We start from the raw sequence: 27156 nt of genomic DNA on the forward strand, positions 1-27156 counted from the left end.
TGCCTTGCAATTGTGCCAAACAGGACACAATTGCCATTGGCTTGCGAGCTTTCCCTAAGCTCTTCTTGTGGATCTCTGACAGGTTCTCCCACCAAGTATGTCCTATACCCCCGGGTCCTGTTTCCTCATTATCACAGAATTCACTCCAAAGGGGCCATCCTTTCCCTTTGAGATATTTCCTTTTTAAAAAAAAGATATATTTATTAAAGTTTTTTACCAACACAATCCCCCCCCCCCCCCCCCCCGTAACAAAATAACACTAAGACGCACTGAGCAAGATATATACATGGCAAAATGGTATATTTACATAGCTTTATACACTGGCTCTCTCCCGCACGTGCCAGTTTCCCCCACCCTTCATATTATCTCCTGCTCCTCCATCTCCCCAAGCAATCCCCCTTCCCCCCCGCGCCTCCCACCCCAGGGTTGCTGCTGCTGCTGACCGAACTTACTCAAACGTTCCGCGAGATAGTCTAGGAACGGTTGCCACTGCCTGTAGAACCCCTGCGCAGACCCCCTTAAGGCAAACTTAATCCTCTCCAGCTTTATGAACCCAGCCATGTCATTTATCCAGGCCTCCACGCTAGGGGGCTTCGCCTCCTTCCACATTAGCAAGATCCTTCACCGGGCTACTAGGGACGCAAAGGCCAGAATGCCGGCCTCTTTCGCCTCCTGCACTCCCGGCTCGTCCACTGCTCCCGGCTCGTCCACCGAAAACTCCCCACCGCCCTCCTCAGCGGTAGGTCACCTATCCCTCTTTCTTGGCCCCCTGCCTGTAATACAAAGAGCTGACTCTTCCCTACATTGAGCTTATAGCCCGAGAACTCCCCAAACTCCCTAAGAGTCTCCTTAAGAGTCTGCCGGCCTCTTTCGCCTCCTGCACTCCCGGCTCGTCCACTGCTCCAAATATTGCTAGCCCCCAGCTTGGCTTGACCCGGACTTTCACCACCTGAGATATTGCTCCCGCCTCTCCTCTCCAGAACCCCTCCAGTGCCGGGCATGACCAAAACATATGTACATGGTTCGCCTGACTCCCTGAACATCTTCCGCATCTGTCCTCTACCCCAAAGAACCTACTCAACCTCGCCCCCGTCAAGTGCGCTCTGTGAACCACCTTAAATTGTATCAGGCTGAGCCTGGCACATGAGGAGGAATTAACCCTACCCAGGGCATCAGCCCACAAACCTTCCTCTATCTCCTCCCCCAGCTCCTCCTCCCATTTACCCTTCAACTCTTCTGCTAGCGCTTCCCCCTCTTCTTTCATCTCTTGGTGTGTTGCCGAAACCTTGCCCTCCCCGACCCATACACCCAAGATCACCCTGTCTTGAATTTCTTGTGCCGGGAGCAATGGGAATTCCCTGACCTGTCGCCTCACAAAAGCCCTCACCTGCATATATCTAAATGCATTTCCCGGGGGTAGCTCAAACTTCTCCTCCAGTGCCCCTAGGCTCGTAAATGTCCCGTCAATGAACAGGTCCCCCATTCTTCTTATCCCCGCCCGATGCCAGCCCTGAATCCCCCGTCCATCTTCCCCGGGACAAACTGGTGGTTACCCCTGATCGGGGACCATACCGAGGCTCCCACTGCACCCCTGTGTCGTCTCCACTGGCCCCAGATCCTTAGCGTTGCCGCCACCACCGGGCTCGTGGTATATTTTGACGGCGAGAACGGCAGCGGTGCCGTCACCAACGCCCCCAAACTCGTTCCTTTACAGGACGCCATCTCCATCCTCTTCCATGCCGCCCCCTCTCCCTCCATAACCCACTTGCGGATCATCGCCACATTTGCTGCCCAGTAGTAGCTCCCTAGGTTTGGCAGCGCCAACCCTCCTCGGTCCCTGCTGCGTTCCAGGAACCCCCTCCTTGCCCTCGGGGTCTTATTCGCCCACACAAACCCCATAATACTCCTACCTACTCTCTTGAAAAAGCCCTTGGTGATCACGATGGGAAGGCACTGAAACACAAACAAAAACCTCAGAAGGACCACCATTTTGACCGACTGCAATCTACCCGCCAGCGAGAGTGGTAACATGTCCCATCTTTTGAAGTCCTCCTCCATTTGGTCCACCAACCTCGTCAGATTCAATTTATGTACGCCCCCCCCCCCCCCCCCCCCCCCCCCCAAGCCCTGGCTATCTGGATCCCCAGATACCGAAAACTCCCCACCGCCCTCCTCAGCGGTAGGTCCCCTATCCCTCTTTCTTGGCCCCCTGCCTGTAATACAAAGAGCTGACTCTTCCCTACATTGAGCTTATAGCCCGAGAACTCCCCAAAACTCCCTAAGAGTCTGCATGACCTCCACCATCCCCTCCATTGGGTCCACCACGTGCAGCAACAAGTCATCCGCGTATAGCGACACCCGATGCTCTTCTCCCCCTTGGACCACCCCCCTCCATTTATTAGACTCCCTCAGTGATATGGCCAAGGGTTTGATCGCCAATGCAAACAACAGGGGGGACAGGGGGCACCCCTGCCTCGTTCCTCGGTACAGCCGAAAGTACTCCGACCTCCGCCGGTTCGTCACTACACTCGCCACCGGGGCTCTGTAAAGGAGCTTAACCCAGCTGATGAACCCTCCCCGAACCCAAACCTACGCAACACCTCCCAGAGGTACTCCCACTCTACTCGGTCAAAGGTCTTTTCCGCGTCCATAGCTGCCACTATCTCCCTCCTCCGATGGCATCATTATCACGCTTAAGAGCCGCCGCACATTAGTGTTTAATTGCCTGCCCTTTACGAATCCCATCTGGTCCTCATGAATCACCCCCGGGACACAATCCTCAATCCTCTTGGCCATCACTTTTGCCAATAACTTAGCGTCCACATTGAGGAGCGAGATCGGGCTGTACGATCCACATTGCAGTGGGTCCTTGTCTCACTTAAAAATCAAGGAAATTGTCGGGGGCAGGGTCCCGTCCTCTCTTGGCTCGTTAAAGGTCCTCACTAGTAGCGGGGCCAACAGATCTACGTACTTTCTGTAGAACTCCACCGGGAATCCGTCCGGCCCCGGGGCCTTCCCCGCCTGCATACTCCCCGAACCCTTGCTCAGCTCCTCCAACCCGATTGGTGCCCCCAAACCAGCCACCTCTTGCTCCTCCACCCTCGGGAACCTCAGTTGGTCTAGGAATCGTCTCATCCCACCTTCCCCCCCCCCGAGGGGCTGGGATCTGTACAGCTCTTCATAGAAGGCCTTGAATACCTTGTTTATTTCCGTTACACTCCGAACCGTGGCTCCCCTTCCATCTTTGATTCCCCCTATTTCCCTCGCTTCCGTCCTCTTACGGAGCGGGTGTGCCAGCATCTGACTAGCCTTTTCCCCGTACTCGTAGGTCGCCCCCTGCGCCTTCCTCCACTGTGCCTCCGCCTTCCCCGTGGTCAACAGGTCAAACTCCGTCTGGAGCCATCGTCTTTCCCCAAGTATTCTTTCTTCCGGGGCCTCTGCGTATCTCCTGTCCACTCTCAAAATCTTCCCCACTAACCCCTCCCTTTCCATGCCCTCTGTCCTCTCCCTATGAGCTCTGATGGAGATTAGCTCTCCCCTGATCACCGCCTTCAACGCCTCCCATACCACCCCCACTCGCACCTCCCCGTTGTCGTTGGCCTCCAAGTACCTTTCGATACACCCCCTCACCTTCCCACACACCACCTCATCTGCCAGCAGTCCCACATCCAGCCGCCACAGCGGGCGTTGGTCCCTCTCCTCTCCCAGCCCCATTTCCACCCAGTGCGGGACGTGGTCCGAAACGGCTATGGCTGAATACTCCGTCCCCTCCACTCTTGGGATGAGCACCCTGCCCAGAACAAAGAAATCAATCCGGGAGTAGGCTTTGTGCACGTGGGTGAAGAAAGAAAATTCCCTGGCTTGCGGTCTTGCAAACCTCCATGGGTCCACTCCCCCCATCTGATCCATAAACCCCCTAAGCACCTTGGCCGCCGCCGGCCTCTTTCCCGTCCTTGATCTGGAGCGGTCCAGCACTGTATTGAAGTCCCCTCCCATTATCAGGCCTCCTACCTCCAGGTCCGGAATGCGCCCCAACATGCGCTTCATGAATCCAGCATCATCCCAGTTCGGGGCGTAGACATTTACCAACACCACCCACATCCCTTGCAGCCTACCACTCACCATCACATATCTCCCTCCATTATCCACTACAATAGTCTTGGCCTCAAATGACACATGCTTTCCCATAAAAATTGCCACCCCCCTATTTTTCGCATCCAGTCCCGAGTGAAATACCTGTCCTACCCATCCCCTTCTTAACCTGACCTGGTCCGCCACCTTCAGGTGTGTCTCTTGGAGCATAGCCACGTCTGCCTTCAGTCCCTTCAAATGCGCGAACACTCGAGCCATCTCCACCGGCCCATTCAGGCCCCTCACGTTCCACGTTATCAGCCGGATGGGAGGGGTTCTCACCCCCCCCGCCGCCGACTAGCCATCTCCTTTTCTGGGTCAGTCCCGTGTCCGCGCTTCCCTCGCCCTCCAGTCCCCCAGCCGGGGGGGCCTCCGTCCCGACCACCTCTTCTGTGTCCCATTCCCTTTCGGCCAGTGCAGCAGCAACCCCCCCCCCCCCCCCCCCGCTAGACCCCCGTCTAGCTTTTTTGCTCCCCCATATCACTCCCGTAAGTCAGCTGACCCCGGCTTCCCCGCCGTCCCTTTGACACCCCCCCCGCTAGACCCCTGTATAGCTTTTTTGCTCCACCATATCACTCCCGTAAGTCAGCTGACCCCGGCTTCCCCCGCCGTCCCTTTGACCCCCCCCAGTGTAGGAATGTTCCAATCAATCCTTCGTTCCCCTTCCCGCCTTTGTTCCCGCGCGCGGGAGAAAAACCCCGCGCTTTCCAAAGCTTGCCCCGCCCCCTCTGGCGCAGCTCGTGTCGCAGCCTAGTCTCTCTCCCCCAGCCCATATAACATTTCCTGCGCGTGGTTGACCCCCTATATACAACAACCATCATACTTCAACCCTTAAACACCCCCCATCCTCACAAACCCTCAGTTGAGTCCAACTTTTCAGCTTGTATAAAGGTCCATGCCTCTTCAGGCGTTTCAAAGTAGTCATGTTGGTCTTTGTATGTAACCCACAGTCGCGCTGGCTGCAGCATTCCAAATTTCACTCCTTTCCGATGCAGCACCGCTTTGGCCCGGTTGAAACCCGCTCTCCGCTTGGCAACCTCCGTGCTCCAGTCCGGGTTTCTTTGGATCTCTGCATTGTCCCACTTGCTGCTCTGCTCCTTCTTGGCCCATTTCAGGACCCTCTCTCTGTCCGTAAACCGGTGAAATCTCACCACCATCGCCCTTGGCGGCTCAGTTGCCTTGGGCTTCCTCGCCAGCACCTGGTGCGCCCCGTCCAGCTCCAGCGCCCTTGAAGGGGCCTCCACACCCATCCTCGCCCCGATCATCGTGCCCGCGTATGCCACGGCATCGGCCCCATCCACTCCTGGGAGACCCAGGATCCTCAGATTATTTCTCCTCGACCTGTTCTCCAGGTCTTCGTGTCTTCCCGCCCACTTCTTGTGTAGCGCCTCGTGCCGCTCCACTCTCACCGCCAGGCCCAAGAGCTCGTCCTAATTCTCACTCACTCTTTTCTGTACCTCCTGGATCTTCACCTCGTGGGCCTTCTGGGTTATCCCTAGTCCTTCGATTACCGCCAGTATAGGCGCCAGCATCTCCTTACGCAGCTCCTCGAAGCAGCGTTTGATGAATTCCTGCATTCCCTCTTTGTCCCCGGCCGCCGCCATTTTGTTTTTTTTCCCTCGCTTCTCCCGCTGCTCCAATGCCGCTTTTCTGGCCGTTGCACTTCGGGTCCGGTCCATAAAAGTCGGTAGGGGACCTCTCTCTCTCCTCTTCCCCACGGGTTGTCTGTAAAGAGATTCTGGTGGGGCTCCTCTAGCGAGCCCGAAAGTCCGTAATCGCGGAAGCTGCCGAATCGTACGGCTTAGCTCCGCATAGCCGCAACCGGTAGTCCCTTTGAGATATTTCCTGATCTCTTCTTCCCAACGGGACACTGTCCTACTCTACTGCTGGTCGATGTGACCTCGAATTCCTGGGGGTTCGTAAGGCATTCCATTGCCTTCATTGCCATTTTCTCTACTAGTTTCTCGACCAAATTTGGAACAGGGGGGGTGATAAATTGGTGATGTTAACACGGGTACGGCTTTCGCTAATTTCCGGCCTACAAAACTCCCGACAGTTTTACGCAACAAAGTCTCTCAGGTTTACCTTATCATAGATTATCATAGAATTTACAGTGCAGAAGGAGGCCATTCGGCCCATCGAGTCTGCACCGGCTCTTGGAAAGAGCACCCTACCCAAGGTCAACACCTCCACCCTATCCCCATAACCCAGTAACCCCACCCAACGCTAAGGGCAATTTATCATGGCCAATCCACCTAACCTGCACATCTTTGGACTGTGGGAGGAAACCGGAGCAGCCGGAGGAAACTCACGCACACACGGGGAGGATGTGCAGACTCCGCACAGACAGTAACCCAAGCCGGAATCGAACCTGAGACCCTGGAGCTGTGAAGCAATTGTGCTATCCACTGGGGCTGGTTTAGCTCACTGGGCTAAATCGCTGGCTTTTAAAGCAGACCAAGGCAGGCCAGCAGCACGGTTCAATTCCCGTACCAGCCTTCCTGAACAGGCGCTGGAATATGGCGACTAGGGGCTTTTCACAGTAACTTCATTGAAGCCTACTCGTGACAATAAGCGATTTTCATTTCAATGCTACCGTGCTGCTCTTATATCCCTGTTCGTTCGCATGCATTAACACACTTCCGAATCTCAGAGGCTGGATCAGTACTGTTTTGACCCTTGTGGTTTTTCTATTTCCAATTGGATTCTCAATTCAAATTTTGGGTTCTCTCGGAGTGGTTAGGCCACTTCTAAGTCGAGTCCCATCAGATGTTGCCAGTAAATGTTGCTAACTTTTGGTTGGCTCTTAATTTGGCTCTTTAATTACGTTTGCTCAAGAGTCGCCACAAGGTTCAGAACCAAATACTGATCAATGACTCGATACACCAGTGAGTAAGTTCAAAAGCAATGCTCATTTATTTACACACAGTCAAATCTACTCGTGCATAAACTCTCCAAACTAAATTACCACTATTACTAAAGCCTATACTTAGCTTCCGGTGCCCACTCAGTCAGAGGAACAATGGCCGTTGCTCGGTTCTGAGACTGCTGGGTTGAGGTTTACAGGGTAGCAGCTAGGAGCGTCTATCTCGTAGCGTGCGTTGATTTGGGACTTACTTGGTCTGGTGCAGCTGCTCGGCAGATCGCTCTCTTCGGTGAGAGCCAAAGCCAAAGGAGGAAGATTCTCCCTTGGGGGGGATACCTTTTATACTAAAAAGGGCTTTGCGCGCTTTTGGGCGGGCCTTGAACTTGGCCTCAACTAATTGGGTCTTTCCCAATCATCTGTATCGATTTTCCCCCAATAGAGGGGTGGTTCCCTGATCGCTGGGTGTGTCCTGGTGACTGTCAGTCTGCTTTGTCTTAGCTTCTTCTGGCGCCGGGGAGTCTGCCTTCACATTGTGTATCTAAATGTTTCCCTTTTCTCCCCGGAGATGGCTCATTAGTATGTAGATTGTTTGGTAGTTTCTGTCCTGTCTGAGAGTTTAAGGTTCTAATCAACAGACAGAGCTTGCACCTGTTTGTTTCTTAGCATTGTCCAACTTTCCCTGAATTCTTTGCAAGTGTCCATTTTGTAATCGGGACGTGGCCATCCCAGATGGCTACACAGCCGGCTCACTCTTGACTTTGTCAGATGCGCTCTCTGTACCTATAGCTGTATTAGCCCCAGCCTCGCACACAAGGTTGAGGCATTCACCCTCCACAGCACCTTACACCATAACTCCTCCTCCAGCATCATCCCCAGCCTCCTCTCACACGTAGCCTTCACCCCTTCCAGAGAAGCCTTATCCTCATCGAAAATACTCCAATAGATCATCAAGATGACCCACCCGCCCCCACCAACTCCATCACCGACAACACCTCTTCCAACAACGAGGAGGGTGGTGCCACCGGAAAGGTCAGAAGAACCTTTTTTTGCAAAATCCTGCACCTGCATGTACCTGAAACCCTCCCATGTGGGGACCCCAAACTCCTTCCCCAACTCCTCCATACTTGCAAATCGCCCTTCATCTCCATCACCCCTTGCATCCATCCTCCCTGGCTCAAACCCATGGTTGCCTTGGATCAGCATCAACTGTGACCCTGCCCCCAACCTAAAGTACTGCCAAATCTTCCCTGGGGCAAATGAGAGTGGCTCTGTTGCCAGCGCCCGGACCCCCAACCGCTTGCAAGAGCCTGCCTCCATCCTCACCCACATCCGTCTCCCTGCTCCGATCCCGCACCTTCACCACATTTGCCGCCCAATAATAGTATAACAGGTTCGCATGGGCCATGCCCCCCGACTGCTGCTCTCTCTGAAGTACCGACCTCCTAATCCTTGCCACCTTACCTGCCCCCACAAACGACAAAGCCAACCTATCTACCCCCATAAAAAACTACTTCAGCAAAAAGACTGGTAAGCACTGAAATAAAAATAAAAACTGCGGCAAAACGTTCATCCATACCTGCACCAGGCCCACAAATGTTAGGGGAAAACTGTCCCACCTCAATATATCTGCCTTGACCCTGCCCGCCAGACTTGTAAAGTTCAACTTGCGAAGCTGAGCCCAGTCCCAAGCAACCTGCATTCCCAAATACCTAAAGTGTGGGTTGTTGCCATCCTAAATGGCAACTCTCCCACCCCAACTCCCGCCCCTGAGGAAGACACCACAAAACACTCACTTTTTTCCAAATTTGACTTGGGGTCTGAAAAAGCCCCAAATCTCCTAAGCAGTCCCATTGCATCCATCACTGAAGAGCCCGGGTTAGAGATACACCAACAAATCATCAGCATACAGTGACACCCGATGCTCCACCCCTCTCCCCCTCGATGTCGCCCTCCATTTATCTGAGCACCTCAACGCTATGGCCAAAGACTCTATAGCCAGCGCAAACAGAAGGGGGGACATGGGGTACCCCTGCTTCATTTGCCTATACAACAGAAAATACCCTGAATTCATCTCATAACCATCGAATATACAACAATTTCACCCATGCCACAAACTTCGGCCCAATCCCAAACCTCTCCAACACCGCAAACAAATAGCTCCACTCCACACGATCAAACGCCTTCTCCGCATCCAGCACCAACTCCCTTCTTTCTGCCGGAAAAAGCACCACATTCAATAGACACTGCACATTTGATGACAGCTGTCTGCCCTTTATGAACCCCATCTGATCCTTCCCAATCGCCTTCGGAAGGCACTCCTCCAACCTAAAGAACTGCACCTTTGTTAATATCTTGGCATCCGCATTCAACAAAGATATCGGCCTATACTACTTACACTCCACCAGGTCCTTGTCCTTCTTAAGCAACAATGAAATTAATACCTGTCCCATTGCCTCTGGCAGTGCCTCCTGAGCCACCGCGCCATCAAACATCTCCACCAACAGCAGCGCCAACTTATCCATAAACGTTTTATAAAACTCTACCGGGAAGCTATCCAGCCCTGGTGGCTTACCCGTCGGCATTTTCCCTATCGTTACCCGCACTTCTTCCATCCCCATTGGCTCCCCCAATCCTGCCTTCTCTTCCTCTTCTACGTTAGGACACTCCAAACCACCGAAAGCTCCCTCATGTCCGACTCATTCTCCGCTCTGACTTGAACAAATTCTTATAGAACTCCTCAAATGTCTTGTTCACTTGCTCCGGTGCCACCACCAGCTCCCCATGTCCCATCCCGGACCCGAATAATCTCACTTGCTGCCGCCTGCCAGTGGACCTGGCCTGCCAACAAGCGGCTGGCCTTCTCCCCACACATGTACATGGCCTGCCGGAACTACCGAACGCCTTTCCCATGGACACAAGGTCAAACTCGCCTGTAGCTCCTTCCTCCTCATCAGAAGACCCAGAGTGGGATCCTCCACATACGTTCCATCCACCTCCAAAATCTCCTCTACCTACCGCTGTTGCTCCTCCCTTGCCTCTCGACCCACCCGTGCCTTAAATGGGATGGCCTCTCCCCTCACTACTGATTTCAATACTTATCATACCACTGATGGCAAATCTTCCCCATTCCTACTGAATCCTACATAATCTCATTTTGGTACAGACATTTGGGTCTGCCAACAACCCCACGTCCAACCTCCATGCAGGCCTCTGAGCTGGCCCCTTCTCCAGGGCCACATCTACCCAATGTGGAGCGTGGTCCGAGATATCAATTGCAGAATATTCTGCCTCCCTCACCCAGACCAACAGCATCATTCCCAAAACAAAAAAAGTCAATCCTTGAATACACATTGTGTACTGGCAAAAGAATGAGTTCTCCCTATTCAACGGGTGTAGAAACCTCTGCCCCTCCTATCTCCCTCATAAACGCAGCCAACAACCCCCACCCCCTCCTGAAGGTGTCAGCAAACGCGGCTTGGAACTATCCACCTTCAAATCCAACACTGCATTCAAGTACTCCCCCAGTGTTAACTGGTGCGTATCCAAATTTGGTATGGCAGATCGTCAGTTTGAGATGATTGGAAAGAGATCAAAGGTGGGATGAGAATCTTTTTTACACAAAGGAAGTGGTTAGGATCTGGGATGCACTGGCTGAGAGTGTGGTGGAGGCTTTCAAAAGAGAATTGGACAAGCAGCTGAAGGGAAATATATTTTAGGGTGGATGTGGGAGAGACCAGGTCAGTTGCTCTTGTAGAGAATCAACACAAACTCGATGGGCCATATTAGCTTCCTTCTGTGCTGTAACCATTATGGTTCAAACAGCAATACATTTCCTGTTGTAAATTACAGAAAGTCACAGCGTGTGATAACTCGCAGTAATCAATGATACGGAAACTGGAGAATGTGTAAAAGAAGCAGGGATTGTATCTCTGGGAACAGTTGGGTGGTTTTGCTGTGAGTTCAGCACCTCCAAAAAAAACAGTTGGCCGTTACTCTTTTGATTTTGAGCTAAACAAATTGGTAATTTAGAAAACGATATGGGGTGTGTTGGGAACTAAGTGGTTCTGTTGTTGGGAGAGAATGAGCACAAGGCAGACTGGAGCAAAAGGAAGAAAACTGCAGTGAACAGTTGGACATCAGAGATGTGTTTGTAGTGTGGCAGTAATTTGCACCTTGAATATTTGTGTCCTTTTCTACCATGCTATTAGACCTAACTGTGAATGACAAAGTGATGGGAAGGTCCACAGCTGGAAGTAAACCGGGATTGAGGAACAACAGCAAGTGAATTAACACAGGATCGTGATAGCCCCAACCACAGAGAACCCTTCCGATTCAAAGAGTTTCCTAGACCAACTGGAAAGAAAGGCAAGAGAAAGTCCCATTGACTCTGATAAAGACTGGTGCTGTAGACAGTACACAAAAGTTACAAGGTGAGGCAGAAATGGTGAGAATGAGACTGGGAGAGTCTGATCATCGTGCACAATTATCCAGCATGAAGCGATGTAATGGAAAGCGAAATGAGATCAGTTTTTTGTCGTAAAACAAATGAATCAAGTGCGTATTTTGGAGTGGGAGATTTGATTGACTCCAATCTAGGGCAGAGCTAATTAATTTACACACGTTTGCTTATTGGGCATGTCTGAACACACACTAACGTCATCAGACCTCAGTCACAGTCATGGAGGACTACAGCACAGAAAAGGCCCTCCGGCCCATCGCATCTGCGCCAGTCAAAAACAACCACTTAACTATTCTAATCCCATTTTCCAGAACTTGGCCCTTAGCTTTGTGTGCCTTGGCATTGCAAGTGCACATCTAAATAGTTCTTAAATGTTCTGAGGGTTTTTGCCTTTCAAGCAGCGAGTTCCAGACTCCCACCATCCTATGGGTGAAAATGTTTTCCCTCACTAAACCTACCGCCTCTTACCTTAAATCTATGCCCCTAGTCATTGATCCATCCACCAAGGGGAAAGGTTTCTTCCTGTATACTCTATGCCCCTCATAATTTTATACATCTCAATCATGTCCCCCCTCATTCTCCTCTGCTCCAAGGAAAACAACCCCAGTCTATCCAATCTCTCTTCTTAACTAAAACTCTCCAGCCCAGGCAACATCCTGGTAAATCTCCTCTGCACCCTTTCCAGCGCTATCTCCTCCTATAATGTGGATTCCAGAACTGCACGCAACATTCTAGTTGTAGCCTAACCAATATTTTATACAGTTGCAACATAATCTCCTGCTCTTAAACTCTCTGTCTCGACTAATAAAGGCAAGTATACCATATGCCTTCTTAACCACTTTACTCACCTGCACCTTAAGAGACCGTTGTACATGCACACCAACGTCCCTCTGATTCATGGTGCTTCCCAGTGACCTGCAGTTCATCATGTATTGCCTTGCCTTGTTTGTCCTGCTCAAGTGCACCTCACACTTATCTGGATCAAATTCCATTTTCTAATGATCTGACCATCCCATCTATATTTTCATGTAATCCAAGGCTATCCTCCTCACTATTTACTACCCCTACCAATTTTCATTTTACTTACTGGTCAACAATATTTATCGTCCAAATCATTCATATAAACCACAAACAATAAGGGCCCCAACACTGATCCCTGCGGGACCCCGCTGGACACAGGCTTCTGGTCAGAAGAACTCCTTGACCATCACCCTCTGCTTCCTGCCGCTCTGCCAATTTTGGATCCAATTTGCCAAATTTCCTTGGGTCCTATGGGCTCTTAACCTCACTATCAGTCTCACATGTGGGACCTTATCAAAAGCCTTGCTGCAGTCCAAGTAGACTACGTCAAATGCATTGACCTCATCTTCACACCTGGTCATCTCTTCGAAAAATTCATTCAAGTTGGTCAGAGATGACCCAGCCTTAACAAAACCATGCTGACTGTTCTTAATTAATCCCAGCTTCTCCAAATGCAGATTATTTTTAACATTTTAAAAAATGAATTTAGAGTACCCAGTTAACTTTTTTTCCAATTAAGGGGCAATTTAGCTTGGCCAATCCACCTACACTGCACATTTTTGGGTTGTGGGGGCGAAACCCACGCAAACACGGGGAGAATGTCCAAACTCCACACCAACAGTGACCCAGAGCCAGGATCGAACCTGGGACCTCGGCGCCGTGAGGCAGCACTGCGCCACCTTGCTGCCCCACCAAGTGCAGATTAATTCGGTCTCTCAGAATTGCTTCCAATAGTTTCCCCACCGCTGAGATTCGACTGACTGGCCTGTAGTTTCCTAATTTATCCTTCCCTCCCTCCTTGAATGATGTATTGAAGAATCAGCATTAAAATATTCTGAAATCTGATGACAAATCAAATGGGAGATTGAACTAAGAAACTATTTCCTGTGAATTCACTGGACGATGCAAATACAAACCTCAAAGATCAGCACGGTCTCTGACCAGCAGTTACAGAATCGGAGAATAGAATGATTACAACATCAAGGGGGGCTATTTGGCCAGTTGTGTCATCACTGATCCTCTGAAGGAGCAATTCCTCTGGTGCCTGACCTATAGCTTTTAGCTATGGAGTATTGTCAGATAGTGAACACTGAACACAGCTTCATTACCTTTCAACACCCTCAATTTTTATTACTGGGGGCTGTGACATAAAACACTGGGTGAGTGTTTTCTTTCTGTTTCATTAGTCCCAGTGACGCAATACAGAAATTGAACAATTGCCAATTATTTTAAATCTGTACCCTCTTGTTCTCTATCCTTTCACAAGTGGGAACAGGTTTTCCCTATCTACTCTGTCCAGATCCCTTATAGTTTTGAATACCTCTACCAAACCTCTTTGAGGCTTCTTTTCTCCAAGGAAAACAGTCCTTGGGTGGGATTCTCCGACGCCGGGTCGGTGAATCGCCGGGGACCGTGGGAGTCGCGCCACGCCGCCGGGACGCGATTCTCCAGCCCGGATGGGCCGAGCGGCCGTAAAAAAACCAAAACGGTGCCGTTCGAACCTGCTCTGAGCCGGCGGGACCTCGGCGTTGAAAGGTCGGGTGGCGGCCTGTGGGGGTGGAGGGGCTTCCGATGTGGCCTGGCCCGCGATCGGGACCCACCAATCGGCGGGCCGGCCTCTCTGTCTCCTGGCCTCCTTTCTTCCGCGCCGGTGCCTGTACTCCTGCGGTATGTTGGGTCGGGGCCGGCGCGGACAAGGGAGATACCGCTCATGTGCGGAAATGGCGCCAGTGTAACTGCGCATGCGCGGATTTACGCCGGACCCACTTCGCATGCGCGCATCCCCCGGCCCCCATTCCACGGCCGGATCAACAGCTGGAGCGGCCAGAATTGCTGATCCTGGGGCCGTGTTGACACCGTCGAGACACGCAACGGCATTTCCAATGGTATCAACACTTAGCCTCAGGATCAGAGAATCCCGCCCTTACTTCTCTAATCTCTCTTCATAACTGAAGTTCCTCATCTCCAAAACCATTCTCTTGAATCTTTTCTGCACTCTCTCTCTGATCCCCTTCTAGCAGGTTTGTGGGAGGGGGTACTGTAAAATTTCTCAGATAGCCTTTGTGCCAGATTCGCTTTAATGCTGTGATAGGCTAGATTTGCATGCCCTTATCCCAATTGAGGCACTGGTGGCCAAATATTGACTGATTACAGTCTACTTCCCACTTAGCCTCAAATTTCAGGTTGAAGGAAGGAGTTCCGAAGCAGGGGGAAGGCCTGAAAATTAGTCAGGCTCGGGCATTGGGTGGGGAGCATCTCCATTAGCAGCCCCATTTTGATATTGGGCACTCTGCCCGAGAAGTTCCTCCCTTCGCTCGGCCTCTCCACCAACATCCAGCACACTCTGCCTTCCTCTGGGCCTCGCCTCCCTTCCTTGAGGCAACCCAAATTTACCTAGTTCTGTTACCCAGGGACTTAACCTGCAGTGGCATGAAGTCCAAGTCCTGTCCACTCCAACTTCTGGCACTGCAGGGACTTAGGGAGCTGCCATCCAGATAAAGTGGCTGGCAGCTCTCTGTGATCAGACTTCTCAGTGAGGGACGAGTTAATTGGTGTGTGAAGTGGCTGCATGGTGGAAGGGATGTGTTTGCTGCTGACTTCTGGGCTGGATGAGAAGGGAAACTCCGCCAAGCTAAAACTCCTGACCTGTATATTTTGCAGAGCATCAGAAAACTGGGAACGTTTGTCACTACAATGGCTGAAGGCCCAAACAGCAGTAAAGATCCAACATCTTCAACAGGAACGAGAATGGACACAGGTAGATTCACATTATATTTGGAAATATAATTTCTGCCTGATGAAAGATGCAAATTTTGAGCAGGAACCTGCAGCTCACACAGGAAGGAAGAGCATGACTCCCTTCATGCTGAGTGGAAATAGGGAAGTTAGTGACCATCTAGACGGCCTCCATCAGTAGCTTCCTTTCACCATTGGGTGCCCCCCAAATGTCTGACCTCTGAAGGTGCACTTTTAACCTCCCCAGCCTCTCCACCAACATCTACTCACCTCCCAGCCCATCCCCCTGGATCTCACCTTTCTTCTTCACCCTCAGACCCCTGCATGCATCTGGTCCTGGATGCCCGGGACTTGGATTCTGGGGAATTGTGTCCACTGCAGCTTCTGACACTCCTGGTACTAGAGAGCTACTGTCCAATCAGATTGGTCGGTGTATAAACTGTTACCAGATGGGATATGCTATTGTATGTCAGCGATGATGATATATCACTGACATCAGTCCATCATGTTAGACTTTCTCAACAGAGAGAAGTTGGAACGCCATAGCGAGGAGTGGCATGCCTACTCTGTAATCTGATTAGATGTAGTACTAATAAACAAATATTTATCAGATGCCAGAATATGACTACAGTCTGTCCAGTAAACAAATACGCTTAGAGTTCTCAAACAGAACAGCTGTGGCATTAGTGGAGACGTCGATGCAGAAAATGCAATGGTGTTATCACCGGAACCACATAGAAAAAAACCCTCAATTGCATCTCATGCTTACAACTGCAACGGAAGGAGGAGGCAAACTAGGGAGAGGTAACAATAAGCATACCAAGTGAACAGTCCCTGCTCCTACCTTGTTCGAATATCCCAAGGGCCTGCAGGGAGGCCAGAAGTGGGAGTTATGAAAATGCCATTTCCACACAGGAAAAAGACAATGTTGTCGAGGAGAATACTGAGATTCAGGCTACTAGACTAGAAGGGCTTGAGGTTCATAAGGAGGAGGTGTTAGCAATTCTGGAAAGTGTGAAAATAGATAAGTCCCCTGGGCCGGATGAGATTTATCCTAGGATTCTCTGGGAAGCTGGGGAGGAGATTGCTGAGCCTTTGGCTTTGATCTTTAAGTCATCTTTGTCTATAGGAATAGTGCCAGAAGACTGGAGGATAGCAAGTGTTGGCCCCTTGTTCAAAAAGGGGAGTAGAGACAACCCCGGTAACTATAGACCAGTGAGCCTTACTTCTGTTGTGGGCAAACTCTTGGAGAGGTTTATAAGAGATGGGATGGATAATCATCTGGAAAGAAATAATTTGATTAGAGATAGTCAACACGGTTTTGTGAAGGGTAGGTCGTGCCTCACAAATCTAATTGAGTTCTTTGAGAAGGTGACCAAACAGGTGGATGAGGGTAAAGCAGTTGATGTGGTGTATATGGATTTCAGTAAAGCGTTTGATAAGGTTCCCCTCGGTAGGCTACTGCAGAAAATACGGAGGCATGGGATTCAGGGTGATTTAGCAGTTTGGATCAGAAATTGGCTAGCTGGAAGAAGACAAAGTGTGGTGGTTGATGGGAAATGTTCAGACTGGAGTCCAGTTACTAGTGGTGTACCACAAGGATCTGTTTTGGGGCCACTGCTGTTTGCCATTTTTATAAATGACCTAGAGGAGGGCGTAGAAGGATGGGTGAGTAAATTTGCAGATGACACTAAAGTCGGTGGAGTTGTGGACAGTGCGGAAGGATGTTACAAGTTACAGAGGGACATAGATAAGCTGCAGCGCTGGGCTGAGAGGTGGCAAATGGAGTTTAATGCAGAAAAGTGTGAGGTGACTCATTTTGGAAGGAATAACAGGAAGACAGAGTACTGGGCTAATGGTAAGATTCTTGGCAGTGTGGATGAGCAGAGAGATCTCGGTGTCCATGTACATAGATCCCTGAAAGTTGCCACCCAGGTTGAGAGGGTTGTTAAGAAGGCGTACCGTGTGTTAGCTTTTATTGGTAGAGGGATTGAGTTTCGGAGCCATAAGGTCATGTTGCAGCTGTACAAAACTCTGGTGCGGCCGCATTTGGAGTATTGCGTGCAATTCTGGTCGCCGCATTATAGGAAGGATGTGGAAGCATTGGAAAGGGTGCAGAGGAGATTTACCAGAATATTGCCTGGTATGGAGGGAAGATCTTATGAGGAAAGGCTGAGGGACTTGAGGCTGTTTTCGTTAGAGAGAAGAAGGTTAAGAGGGGACTTAATTGAGGCATACAAGATGATCAGAGGATTGGATAGGGTGGACAGTGAGAACCTTTTTCCTTGGATGGTGATGTCTAGCACGAGGGGACATAGCTTTAAATTGAGGGGAGATAGATATAAGACAGATGTCAGAGGTAGGTTCTTTACTCAGTGAGTAGTAAGGACGTGGAATGCCCTGCCTGCAACAGTAGTGGACTCGCCAACACTAAGGGCATTCAAATGGTCATTGGATAGTCATATGGACGATAAGGGAATAGTGTAGATGGGCTTTAGAGTGGTTTCACAGGTCGGCGCAACATCGAGGGCCGAAGGGCCTGTACTGTGCTGTAATGTTCTATGTTCTCGGCGGTTCAGCCTTCCTTCATAATTTCAACATTCCATGATTCTGTGATTGTAAAAGCACCAAGTCAGTTTATTTATGCTTTAGGTTCCGTTGCAGATGATGCACTCCCGAGGCAACAATTGGAGGAGTCTCCTGCAGACTTGAGAGCAGTCTCAAAGCCTTTGCTGGCTATTGTAGCTCAAAGCTAAACTTGGTAATAGAATGAGTTTTAACCAGAGATCACAATGACCTGGGAATAGACTGAATTATTTCTAATTGACCTATATTGCCTATTTAGTTCTTGCAGATACGGGGCACTGAAGGAGAGTTAATCCATGATAAGAAGTCTTACAACACCAGAATAAAGTCCAACAGGTTTGTTTAGAATCATTAGCTTTCGGAACGCAGCTCCTTCCTCAGGTCGGACCAGGGGAAGGTCACGCTGATGCGTTTCCTTGCTCAGTGCTGGCTGGAAGCGTTGACAGGTCGGACAATTGAGGACCATATTCGAGATGTCCTGACTAATCCCAGGCCAGTAGACAGCTTGCCTGGCTCTGCGCCTGCACTTCTCAACACCTAGATGTCCCTCGTGGATTTGCCGGAGCACCAAGCTCTGGAGACTGAGTGGAATGACAATGCGGTCCAGCTTGAGGAGGATATCATCAACCATTGTCAGTTCGACCTTCACATTGAAGAATTGAGGGCACTGCCCTTTTTGCCAGCCATTGGCGAGGTGGTGCATAACACACTGCAGAAGAGGGTCTTTGGCTGTCTCGTCGCGAATACGAATCAACTTTTCATCCGACGCAGGGAGGTTGCTGGCACACAGCTGCACCTGTGATTCAATCTGTTGGATGAATGCCAGCGATTCACTAGGCAAGGTTATGGAGCGGGACAAGGCATCCGCAATAATGAGCTCCTTGCCAGGCGTGTACACTAGTTCAAAGTCGTATCTTCTGATGAGTCTGAGGAGGATGCGCTGCAGCCAGGGCGTCATGTCGTTGTGGATAATGTGGACCAGAGGCCTGTGGTCCGTCTCGACGATGAATGTCAGCAGGCCGCATACATAGTCGTGGAACTTGAGAATTCCAGTGAGAAGGCCCAGGCATTCCTTTTCGATTTGGGCATACCGCTGCTCGGTGGGCGTCATCGCCCTTGATGCATAGGCATCCGCTGCCCAGGATGAGGTGTCATCACGCTGGAGCAACACCGTGCCGATGCCGTCCTGGCTCGCATCTGTCGAGATTTTCTTTTCCCTGTCAGGGTCAAAAAATGCCAATACTGGTGCAGTGGTGAGCTTGGCTTTCAGCTCCAACCACTCTGCCTGATGAGCTGCCTGCCACTCAAAGGCAGTGGACTTTTTCGCCAGGTGTCTGAGGGCCATGGTGTGTGAGGCCAGGTTTGGGATAAACTTGCCCAAAATGTTTACCATGGCTAGGAAGCGCAGCACCGCCTTCTTGTCTTTATGGCTTCGATGGCCTTGACATTGTCTGTGTCCGGGCGCACACCCTGCTGAGATATCTGGTCACCTAAGAACTTAAGTGTCAACATGCCAAAGCAACACTTGGCCCTGTTCAGCTTGAGGCCATTGGCATGGACACGACGGAAGACCTGCTGGAGAGAAGAGATGTGCTCTTCGGGGGTCGTGGACCATATGATAACGTCGTCCACATACACACGAACCCCTTCAATGCCCTCCATCATCTGCTCCATTATTCTATGGGAGATCTCCGAGGCTGAGACAATGCCGAACAGCAGACGATTATAGCAGTACCTGCCAAACGGTGTGTTGAAGGTGCAGAGCCTTCTGCTGGACTCATCCAGCTGGATTTGCCAGAATCCATGTGACGCATCTAACTTGGTGAAAAACCGGGCATGTGCCATCTCACTTGTGAGTTCCTCCCGCTTCAGGATGGGGTAGTGTTCCCGCATTATATTCTGGTTAAGATCCTTTGGATCAATGCAAATCCGCAGCTCCCCCGAAGGCTTTTTTACACACGCCATCGAGCTGACCCAGTCAGTCGGTTCTGTAACTTTGGAAATGATACCCTGGTCCTGAAAATCCTTGAGCTGTGCCTTCAGGCGCTCCTTCAGTGGAGCCGGGACCCGGCATGGTGCGTGGACCACAGGCGTGGCATCAGGCCGTAGCAGGATCTTGTACCGATATGGCAGAGTGCCCATCCCATCAAACACATCTGGATACTGAGCGAGAATGTCGTCAATGCTGGCTTGAAGATCCACGTTGGGGAAGGTAATTGTGTAGACCCACTGCACAAGGTTTAGCTGCTTGCATGCATGTGCGCCGAGTAGGGAGGCCCTGTCTGGCTTGACGATTTCACACTTTAACCTTGCGTGAATGCTCCTGTTGGAGACGAGCAGATGGCAGGATCCCAGTGCTGTGATGGCATTGCCGTTATAGTCCAGGAGCTGGCAGGCTGCTGGAAGGAGCTTGGGTGGCTTCTTGATGCGGTTGAAATCTGCCTGTGAAAGGAGATTGGCAGAAGCACTGTATCCAGCTTGAACTGGATAGAGCAGTGATTTACTTAAATCATCGTACGCCATTCGTCCGCAGAATCTACAGTGAGGATGGACTGGCTTTGCGATGATTTTGGTGAGGCATGTTCTCATGTGGTAATGTGCCCACATGGTAGGGGGACTCCAGGCAGTCGCCCTCTGGATCCGTTGTACTGCCAGGATCAGAATTCTGTGAACCTTATTGTACACTCATAACGCGCCTGCGTTGGAATTGGGAGCGCTGGCCCTTGACTGTAGGTGCAGACCTGCACAAGGCTGCATCGTGTCCATGCTTTCCGCAATTTAAACATCGCCTGCCTCTTGCAGGGCAGTGTTTCTTTAAGTGGGCGGTGCTACAGTTCGGGCACGTCATGACATCAGCATCGTTAAGCTCCGTGCACATGCGCAGTGCGGTCGGCAGACGTTCGCATCTGCGCAGTGTGGTGATCGGCCGCTTCGTTATCCCGTTTGCATCGCGTGGGGCTCCGGGAAGAGCACGCAAAATGGCTGCTTTCTTCAATGCTGAGGTGCTGCATCCGGGCGATGGCCTGCACATACTCTGCCTCGTGGGATGCAAGTTTCTCATTTTCAGCCAATTTGTATTGGGAATACCGATTTTTGGCGTGCTCATGCACTGTACATGTTTCAATCGCGACCGGCAGGGTCATAGATTTACATAGAAATTTACATAGAAATTACAGTGCAGAAGGAGGCCATTCGGCCCATCGAGTCTGCACCGGCTCTTGGAAAGAGCACCCTACCCAAGGTCAACACCGCCACCCTATCCCCATAACCCAGTAACCCCACTCAACACTAAGGGCAATTTTGGAGACTAAGGGCAATTTATCATGGCCAATCCACCTAACCTGCACATCTTTGGACTGTGGGAGGAAACCGGAGCACCCGGAGGAAACCCACGCACACACGGGGAGGATGTGCAGACTCCGCACAGACAGTGACCCAAGCCGGAATCGAACCTGGGACCCTGGAGCTGTGAAGCAATTGTGCTATCCACAAGGCTACCGTGCTGCCCCGTGTGCTTGATTTTTAAAAGCTGCTCTCTCAGAGGATCAGAGTGCACTCCAAAAACAATTTGGTCTCTGATCATGGAGTCAGCAATATCCCCAAAGTTGCAGGTCAGCGCTAGTAGACGGAGATTAGTTAAGGAGTTGAAAGATTCATCTTTACCTTGTAGGCGTTGTTTGAATATATAGCGCTCGAAGATTTCATTGATGTCCACTTCACGATGGCTATCAAACTTGTCCAGGATGGTCTGAAACTTTGTCTTGTCCTGGTCTTCGGCGAAGCTGAACGAGTTGAAGAGTTGGATGGCTTGATCCCCCGCAGATGAGAGGAGAAGCACAATCTTCCTGGCATCAGACGCACCCACGAGGGTCTGAAGCTTCAGTGTACAGCAGAAACTTTTGCTTGAAAGTCCACCAGTTGCCACTGAGATTGCCAGAGGTCCGCAGCTGTTGAGGAGCCTTGATCTTCTCCATGGTGCCGGGATACATTTGCTGGTCGTCGCGGAACAGATTGAGGTAAACCACCTAGGGATAGCAGTCTCCTGGTGTCATGTTGTGTTAAGCACACTGAGATAACAAGGGTGCAACTGGATTCAGCTTTAACTGAAAGATGCTCCAGACCTTGAAGTTAGTTCAATCTGATTTATTGAACCTGTTACACAGTTAGCACAGTTCTCTGTGAGTTCGACTCTCTGCTAACCTAAGTGTGATTACTCTGTCTGACTGAACCAGACTAGCTCTTAGCCACGTGCTGGAGGTGTTATGTGATATAGATACACCCTGACTCATTCTGTCGATGCCCCCAGTGGAAAGAGGCGGAGTGTGAGTGCCTTGTGCCTTTTATAGTGGGAAACCACCCCCAGGTGTTCTGCCTGCTGATTGGTTATGTCCTGTTCTCTGTGTTCATTAATTGCCTGTCTCTGCTTGTCTGTATCTCATTATGTGCATGTCTGCATATCATGACAGCGACAAAACCGGAAGTGTTTCTCCAGTCAACAATTAGGTAGAAAATATGAAAATATTTATGAGACATACTTTTTCCAAGAAATTGGGAATCAAGATAAAGAGCATTGTGTTATTTCAATGATAACTTTGGACTTCTTTATTGTACAAGACGCAACATGAGATTATTGAATGGCAGAGCGCCTTATACCTGCCCCTAATTTGCATGTTCATATGTTTGTAATTAAATGTTTGTTGTTAAAAGACTTTGTTAAGTTGAAGTAATTAATGTAAATGTAGTTAATGGGTTTTTATGAATGAGAGTTTTGTTTCTCAATATAGTGAATTTTAAACACTTAAAATGAATTTCTATTAAATAAAGTTATATTCCATCTCTGCATTGTCCTGAGGTCTGCACATGGTGGATAATAGTTGAATTGGCATGGTAGGTTTCAAGGTAAAGGGTGGTGGGTGGGGGGCATGGGTTGGCATGCATTGGCATTTTTGACTGAGTTATAAGGAGCCATGGAGGCATGTGGGGGGAGCACACCTTGGCATGGGAGGCTTGTTTGGGCAGTCATACCTTGCCATTGGGCCATGGGGATTGTTTGACTTCGACATACCTTGACATGGGGGGGCATGAGGGTCCATAAGGGGTCTTTTTCAGGAGCATAGCTTGGCATGAGGCCGTGGGGTCTGTGAGGGGCATGAGATGGCTTTGATGGGACATGATTAGTGGGTGAAGGGGTTGAGGGTTAAGGGCTGGAGTCCCAAGGTAGACCTTCTTCCGAGCATGCCAACACAGCTGACAGGATCCTCACTTGGTCCTGGGTCGCCTGCATCAAGTCCTATTCTCCGAACTGAAAATCGGAAGCTCAAGCAGACGTTTTAGATGGAGGCCTTGCGAGACCAATCTTGAGAAAAAAATCCAGGCCTTGGTATTTGTATTTTGAGGTCAAATTAGTGAACATTTGGATTTACAGAAGATAATCCAGGAGGCTGGAATTGATAAACTAAAGGTAAGTCGTGCTTGACCAGTTTGATAATTATATTAAGAACTGACCACACAGATCAATGAAATGTAGCATATGCGGTTTGTACAGATTTGAAGTTGATGCTTGATACCGTGATTCAAATGGGAAATTGCTTGTTCAATAGAAAATATATTAAAGCAGACTGAGCAGAAAGTCGATAATGTGTTTCATCTTTGTTTCTGTTCACAGATCCGAACTCTACAAACACTGAGTTCTTGATGAAGTACAATGATTACCAACTGTTCCAGTTGACAAAATTCTACCAGGACAGATTAGAACAGGCGATTGAAGAGGTGGTGGATGGAGTCAGCTTATTGTTAACATACAGGAGGCATTTCAGTGGAAAAGAACATGGGGTAAGTGGGAGGACACGAAATGTGTTTGGATTATTTTCTTATCGCAGAACAGACTGAGTAATCACAAATGAACTGTTGGATACGGTGAAAAAAGTCTGTCTGAATCACTGTCTAACATCATGACAGTCACCTGCTGCAATGATATTGAAGTTATTGACCAATCACAGTTCATCCACTACAGACCCAGACATGAAGTGAGGAAAACCACAGCAGAATATTTAGAATCACAGTCACTTGTTTCTCCAAAGAAAATTACAGATGTCATATTCCCAATTAATCATATGCTACATTCAAAAATGTGGCATTCTAAAATAAATCTATCTAATTTTGCATTTTAATACCTCAGTCCTGACAGTGACCTAGTGACAGCCCTAGGAAGCCTTGCCGGGATTCTCCAACCTTGTCTGTTGCCACCCCACTACAAGGGATAATGGAGAATTTTGCGTCCTGGCTGCTTTCACTTTCAGCAGGACCGGAGAATCCCAGCCACGAGCGAGATCAGAGGATCCCAGCCCCTGTTTCACAGATTGACAATTTCCTCTTTGAAATATACGACGTGATTCGGTGGCCTTGTAGCCGGGACAAAGCCGTTGAATCTCGCGAGAGGCCTCAAGATTCATGACGCTCAAAACGCCCCCCCCCCCCCCCCCGGGAGGGGAGAGGCGAGGCCCGAGGTGGGGGAGCTGAGATCAGGCCGCGAAAGGGAGCTGCGCCAGAGGAGGCGGGGTCGGCTTGGTGGAAAGTGCAGGCTTTTTCCCGTGCTAGGGAAGGAAGAGGGGGGGAGGGGTGTTGCGGGAGAGGAGCGCCCGCTGATGGACGGGAGAGGGGCCTGGGGGGGGGGGGGGAAGATTCTCACACTGGAGGGGTTGATGGAGTGGCGGGACCGGCCGGGGCCAGCAGGTGTCAGCTGACATACGGGAGTGCTATGGGAGGAGCAACGCAGCTAGAGGGGGAACTAGCTGGGGGGAGGGGGGGAACTGGGTTGCTGCTGCATTGGCCAAAGGGAAGCTGGAGCCTGAAGAACGAGTCGGGGCGGGGGTCTGCCGCTGGGGGGAACGGAGAGTGCAGGAGGCGCGGGCACGTGGCTGGCCTAGAAAGGGAGATGGCTAATCGGGGGGAGGGGGGGGGCGGGGGGGTGCGCAGGCAGACCCCTGATCCGGCTGATAACTTGGAATGTGAGAGGCCTGAACGGGCTGGTCAAGAGGGCCCGTGTGTTCGCGCACCTGAAAGGACTGAAGGCATATGTGGTCATGCTCCAGGAGACGCATTTGAGGGTGGCAGACCAGGTTAGGCTGAGAAATGGGTGGGTGGGACAGGTTTTCCATTTGCTGTTGGACGCAAAGAATCGAGCTGTGGCGATTTTGGTGGGAAAGCGGGTGTCGTTTGAGGCGCTGAGCATCGTGGCAGACATTGGAGGTAGGTACGTGATGGTGAGTGGTAAGCTGCAGGGGGTGCGGGTGGTCTTGGTGAATGTGTATGCCCCGAATTGGGACGATGCCGGATTTATGTGGTATTGGATCCAGCATTGGACCTCTCTAGGTCCAGGACGGATAAGAGGCCAGCGGCAGCCAAGGTGTTGAGGTGTCGAACTCGGCCTGGAGGCTTCGTCGCTCCTTGAGTCGTCCCTCCTCGGGGACCTCTGCATACCATCTACCCAGATGGTATGAACCATCTGGGTAGATGGTATGCAGAGGTCCCCGAGGAGGGACGACTCAAGGAGCGACGAAGCCTCCAGGCCGAGTTCGACCTGTTGACTACCAAGAAGGCGGAGGTGCAGTGGAGGAAAGCGCAAGGGGCGGTGTATGAATACGGGGAAAAGGCTAGCCGGATGCTGGCACGCCAGCTTCGGAAGCGGGAGGCAGCGAGGGAGATTGGGGGAGTTAGGGATAAAGGGCGGAGTTAGAGATGCGGGGTGCGGTGGAAATAAATGGGGTATTTAGAGACTTCTATGTGGGGCTGTATAGGTCTGAGCCCCCGACGGAGGAGGGGGGGATGCATCGTTTACTGGACCGGCTGAGGTTCCCGAGGGTAGAGGAGGGGCAGGTGGCGGGGCTTCGGCCACCGGTAGGGCTGGAGTATCTGACTAAGGGGCTGGGGAGTATGCAGGCGGGGAAGGCCAGATGGGTTCCCGGTGGAATTTTACAGGAAGTATATGGACCTGTTGGGCCCACTACTAGTGAGGACTTTCAATGAGGCGAGGGAGGCCCCCCCCCCCCCCCCCCCCCGACGATGTCCAGGGCGCTGATCTCGCTGATCTTGAAGCAGGACAAGGACCTTTTACAGTGTGGGTCGTATAGGCCAATCTCGCTCCTCAACGTGGATGCAGAGCTGTTAGCGAAGGTGTTGGCTACCAGAATAGAGGACTGTGTCCCGGGGGTGATGCACGAGGACCAGAAGGGTTTCGTGAAGGGAAGGCAGCTAAACACCAATGTGCGGAGGCTCCTAAATGTAATCATAATGCCTGCAGTTGAGGGGGAAGGGGAGATAGTGGCGGCTATGGATACAGAGAAGGCCTTTGATTGGGTGGAGTGGGGGTACCTGTGGGAAGTGTTGAGGAGGTTCGGGGAGGGGATCGTTAGTTGGGTTAGGTTACTGTACGAAGCCCTGGTGGCGAGTGGGGCCACAAATCGGAGGAGGTCGGAATACTTTGGCTGTACTGGGGTACGAGGCAGGGGTGCCCCCTATCCCCCCTGCTATTTGCGTTGGCAATTGAGCCTTTGGCAATGGCTTTGAGGAAGTCTGGGAACTGGAGGGTCGACCTGTTAGTGTATGTCGTGGACCCGATGGGGGGGATGCCGGAGGTGATGCGGATCCTCAGGGAGTTTGGAGACGTTTCCAGGTATAAGCTCAACATGGGAAGAGTGAGCTATTCGTGATACACCGAGGGGACCAGGGAAGGGGGATGGACAAGCTTCCACTGAAGAGGGCGGAAAGGAGTTTTCGGTACCTCGGGATCCAGGTGGCCAGGAGCTGGGAGGCCTTACACAAGCTCAACTTGACGAGGCTGGTGGAGCAGTTGGAGGAGGAGTTTAAAAGGTAGGATATGCTGCCACTCTCCCTGGCGAGTAGGGTACAGTCAGTGAAGATGACGGTGCTCCTGAGGTTCCTATTTATATTCCAGGGCCTCCCCATCCTGATCCCTAAGGCCTTTATTAAGCGGGTCAGCAGGAGCATCATGGGGTTTGTATGGCCGAAAAAGACCCTGAGGGTGAAAAGGGTGTTTCTGGAACAGAGCAGGGGCAGAGGAGGACTAGCGTTGCCTAATCTGTGTGGGTACTACTGGGCTGCCAATGTGGCGATGATACGCAAGTGGGTAATGGAGGGGACAGGGCGGGGTGGAAGAGGCTGGAGATGGCGTCCTGTGTGGGCACGAGCCTGAGAGCGCTGGTGACGGCACCGCTGCCGCTCCCGCCGACAAGGTACACCACGAGTCCAGTGGTGGCGGCGACCCGCAAAATTTGGGGGCAGTGGAGACGCCACAAGGGGGAGGCAGAGGCTTTGGTGTGGTCCTCGATCCGAGAGAACC

At 51.1% G+C, this 27156-nt stretch overlaps 1 protein-coding gene across 6 annotated transcripts in view; it reads left to right on the forward strand.

Moving 5' to 3' along the window:
* LOC140410257 (NACHT, LRR and PYD domains-containing protein 3-like) overlaps positions 1-27156 on the forward strand; it is a 159627-nt gene that overhangs the window by 64783 nt on the left and 67688 nt on the right. For 2 of the 6 annotated variants that reach the window (XM_072498218.1, XM_072498220.1), the window contains exons 2-4: positions 11206-11427; positions 15138-15234; positions 23464-23630. In XM_072498218.1, coding sequence (XP_072354319.1) covers positions 15171-15234; positions 23464-23630 — 231 coding nt within the window. In that variant the 5' untranslated portion in view covers positions 11206-11427; positions 15138-15170. Of the gene's footprint in view, positions 1-11205; positions 11428-15137; positions 15235-23463; positions 23631-27156 lie in introns of those variants that run through there. The other 4 variants (XM_072498223.1, XM_072498222.1, XM_072498221.1 and 1 more) reach the window with 3 other exon arrangements.

This window comes from Scyliorhinus torazame, chromosome 4, assembly GCF_047496885.1.
Source record: "Scyliorhinus torazame isolate Kashiwa2021f chromosome 4, sScyTor2.1, whole genome shotgun sequence".
Taxonomy (NCBI): domain Eukaryota; kingdom Metazoa; phylum Chordata; class Chondrichthyes; order Carcharhiniformes; family Scyliorhinidae; genus Scyliorhinus; species Scyliorhinus torazame.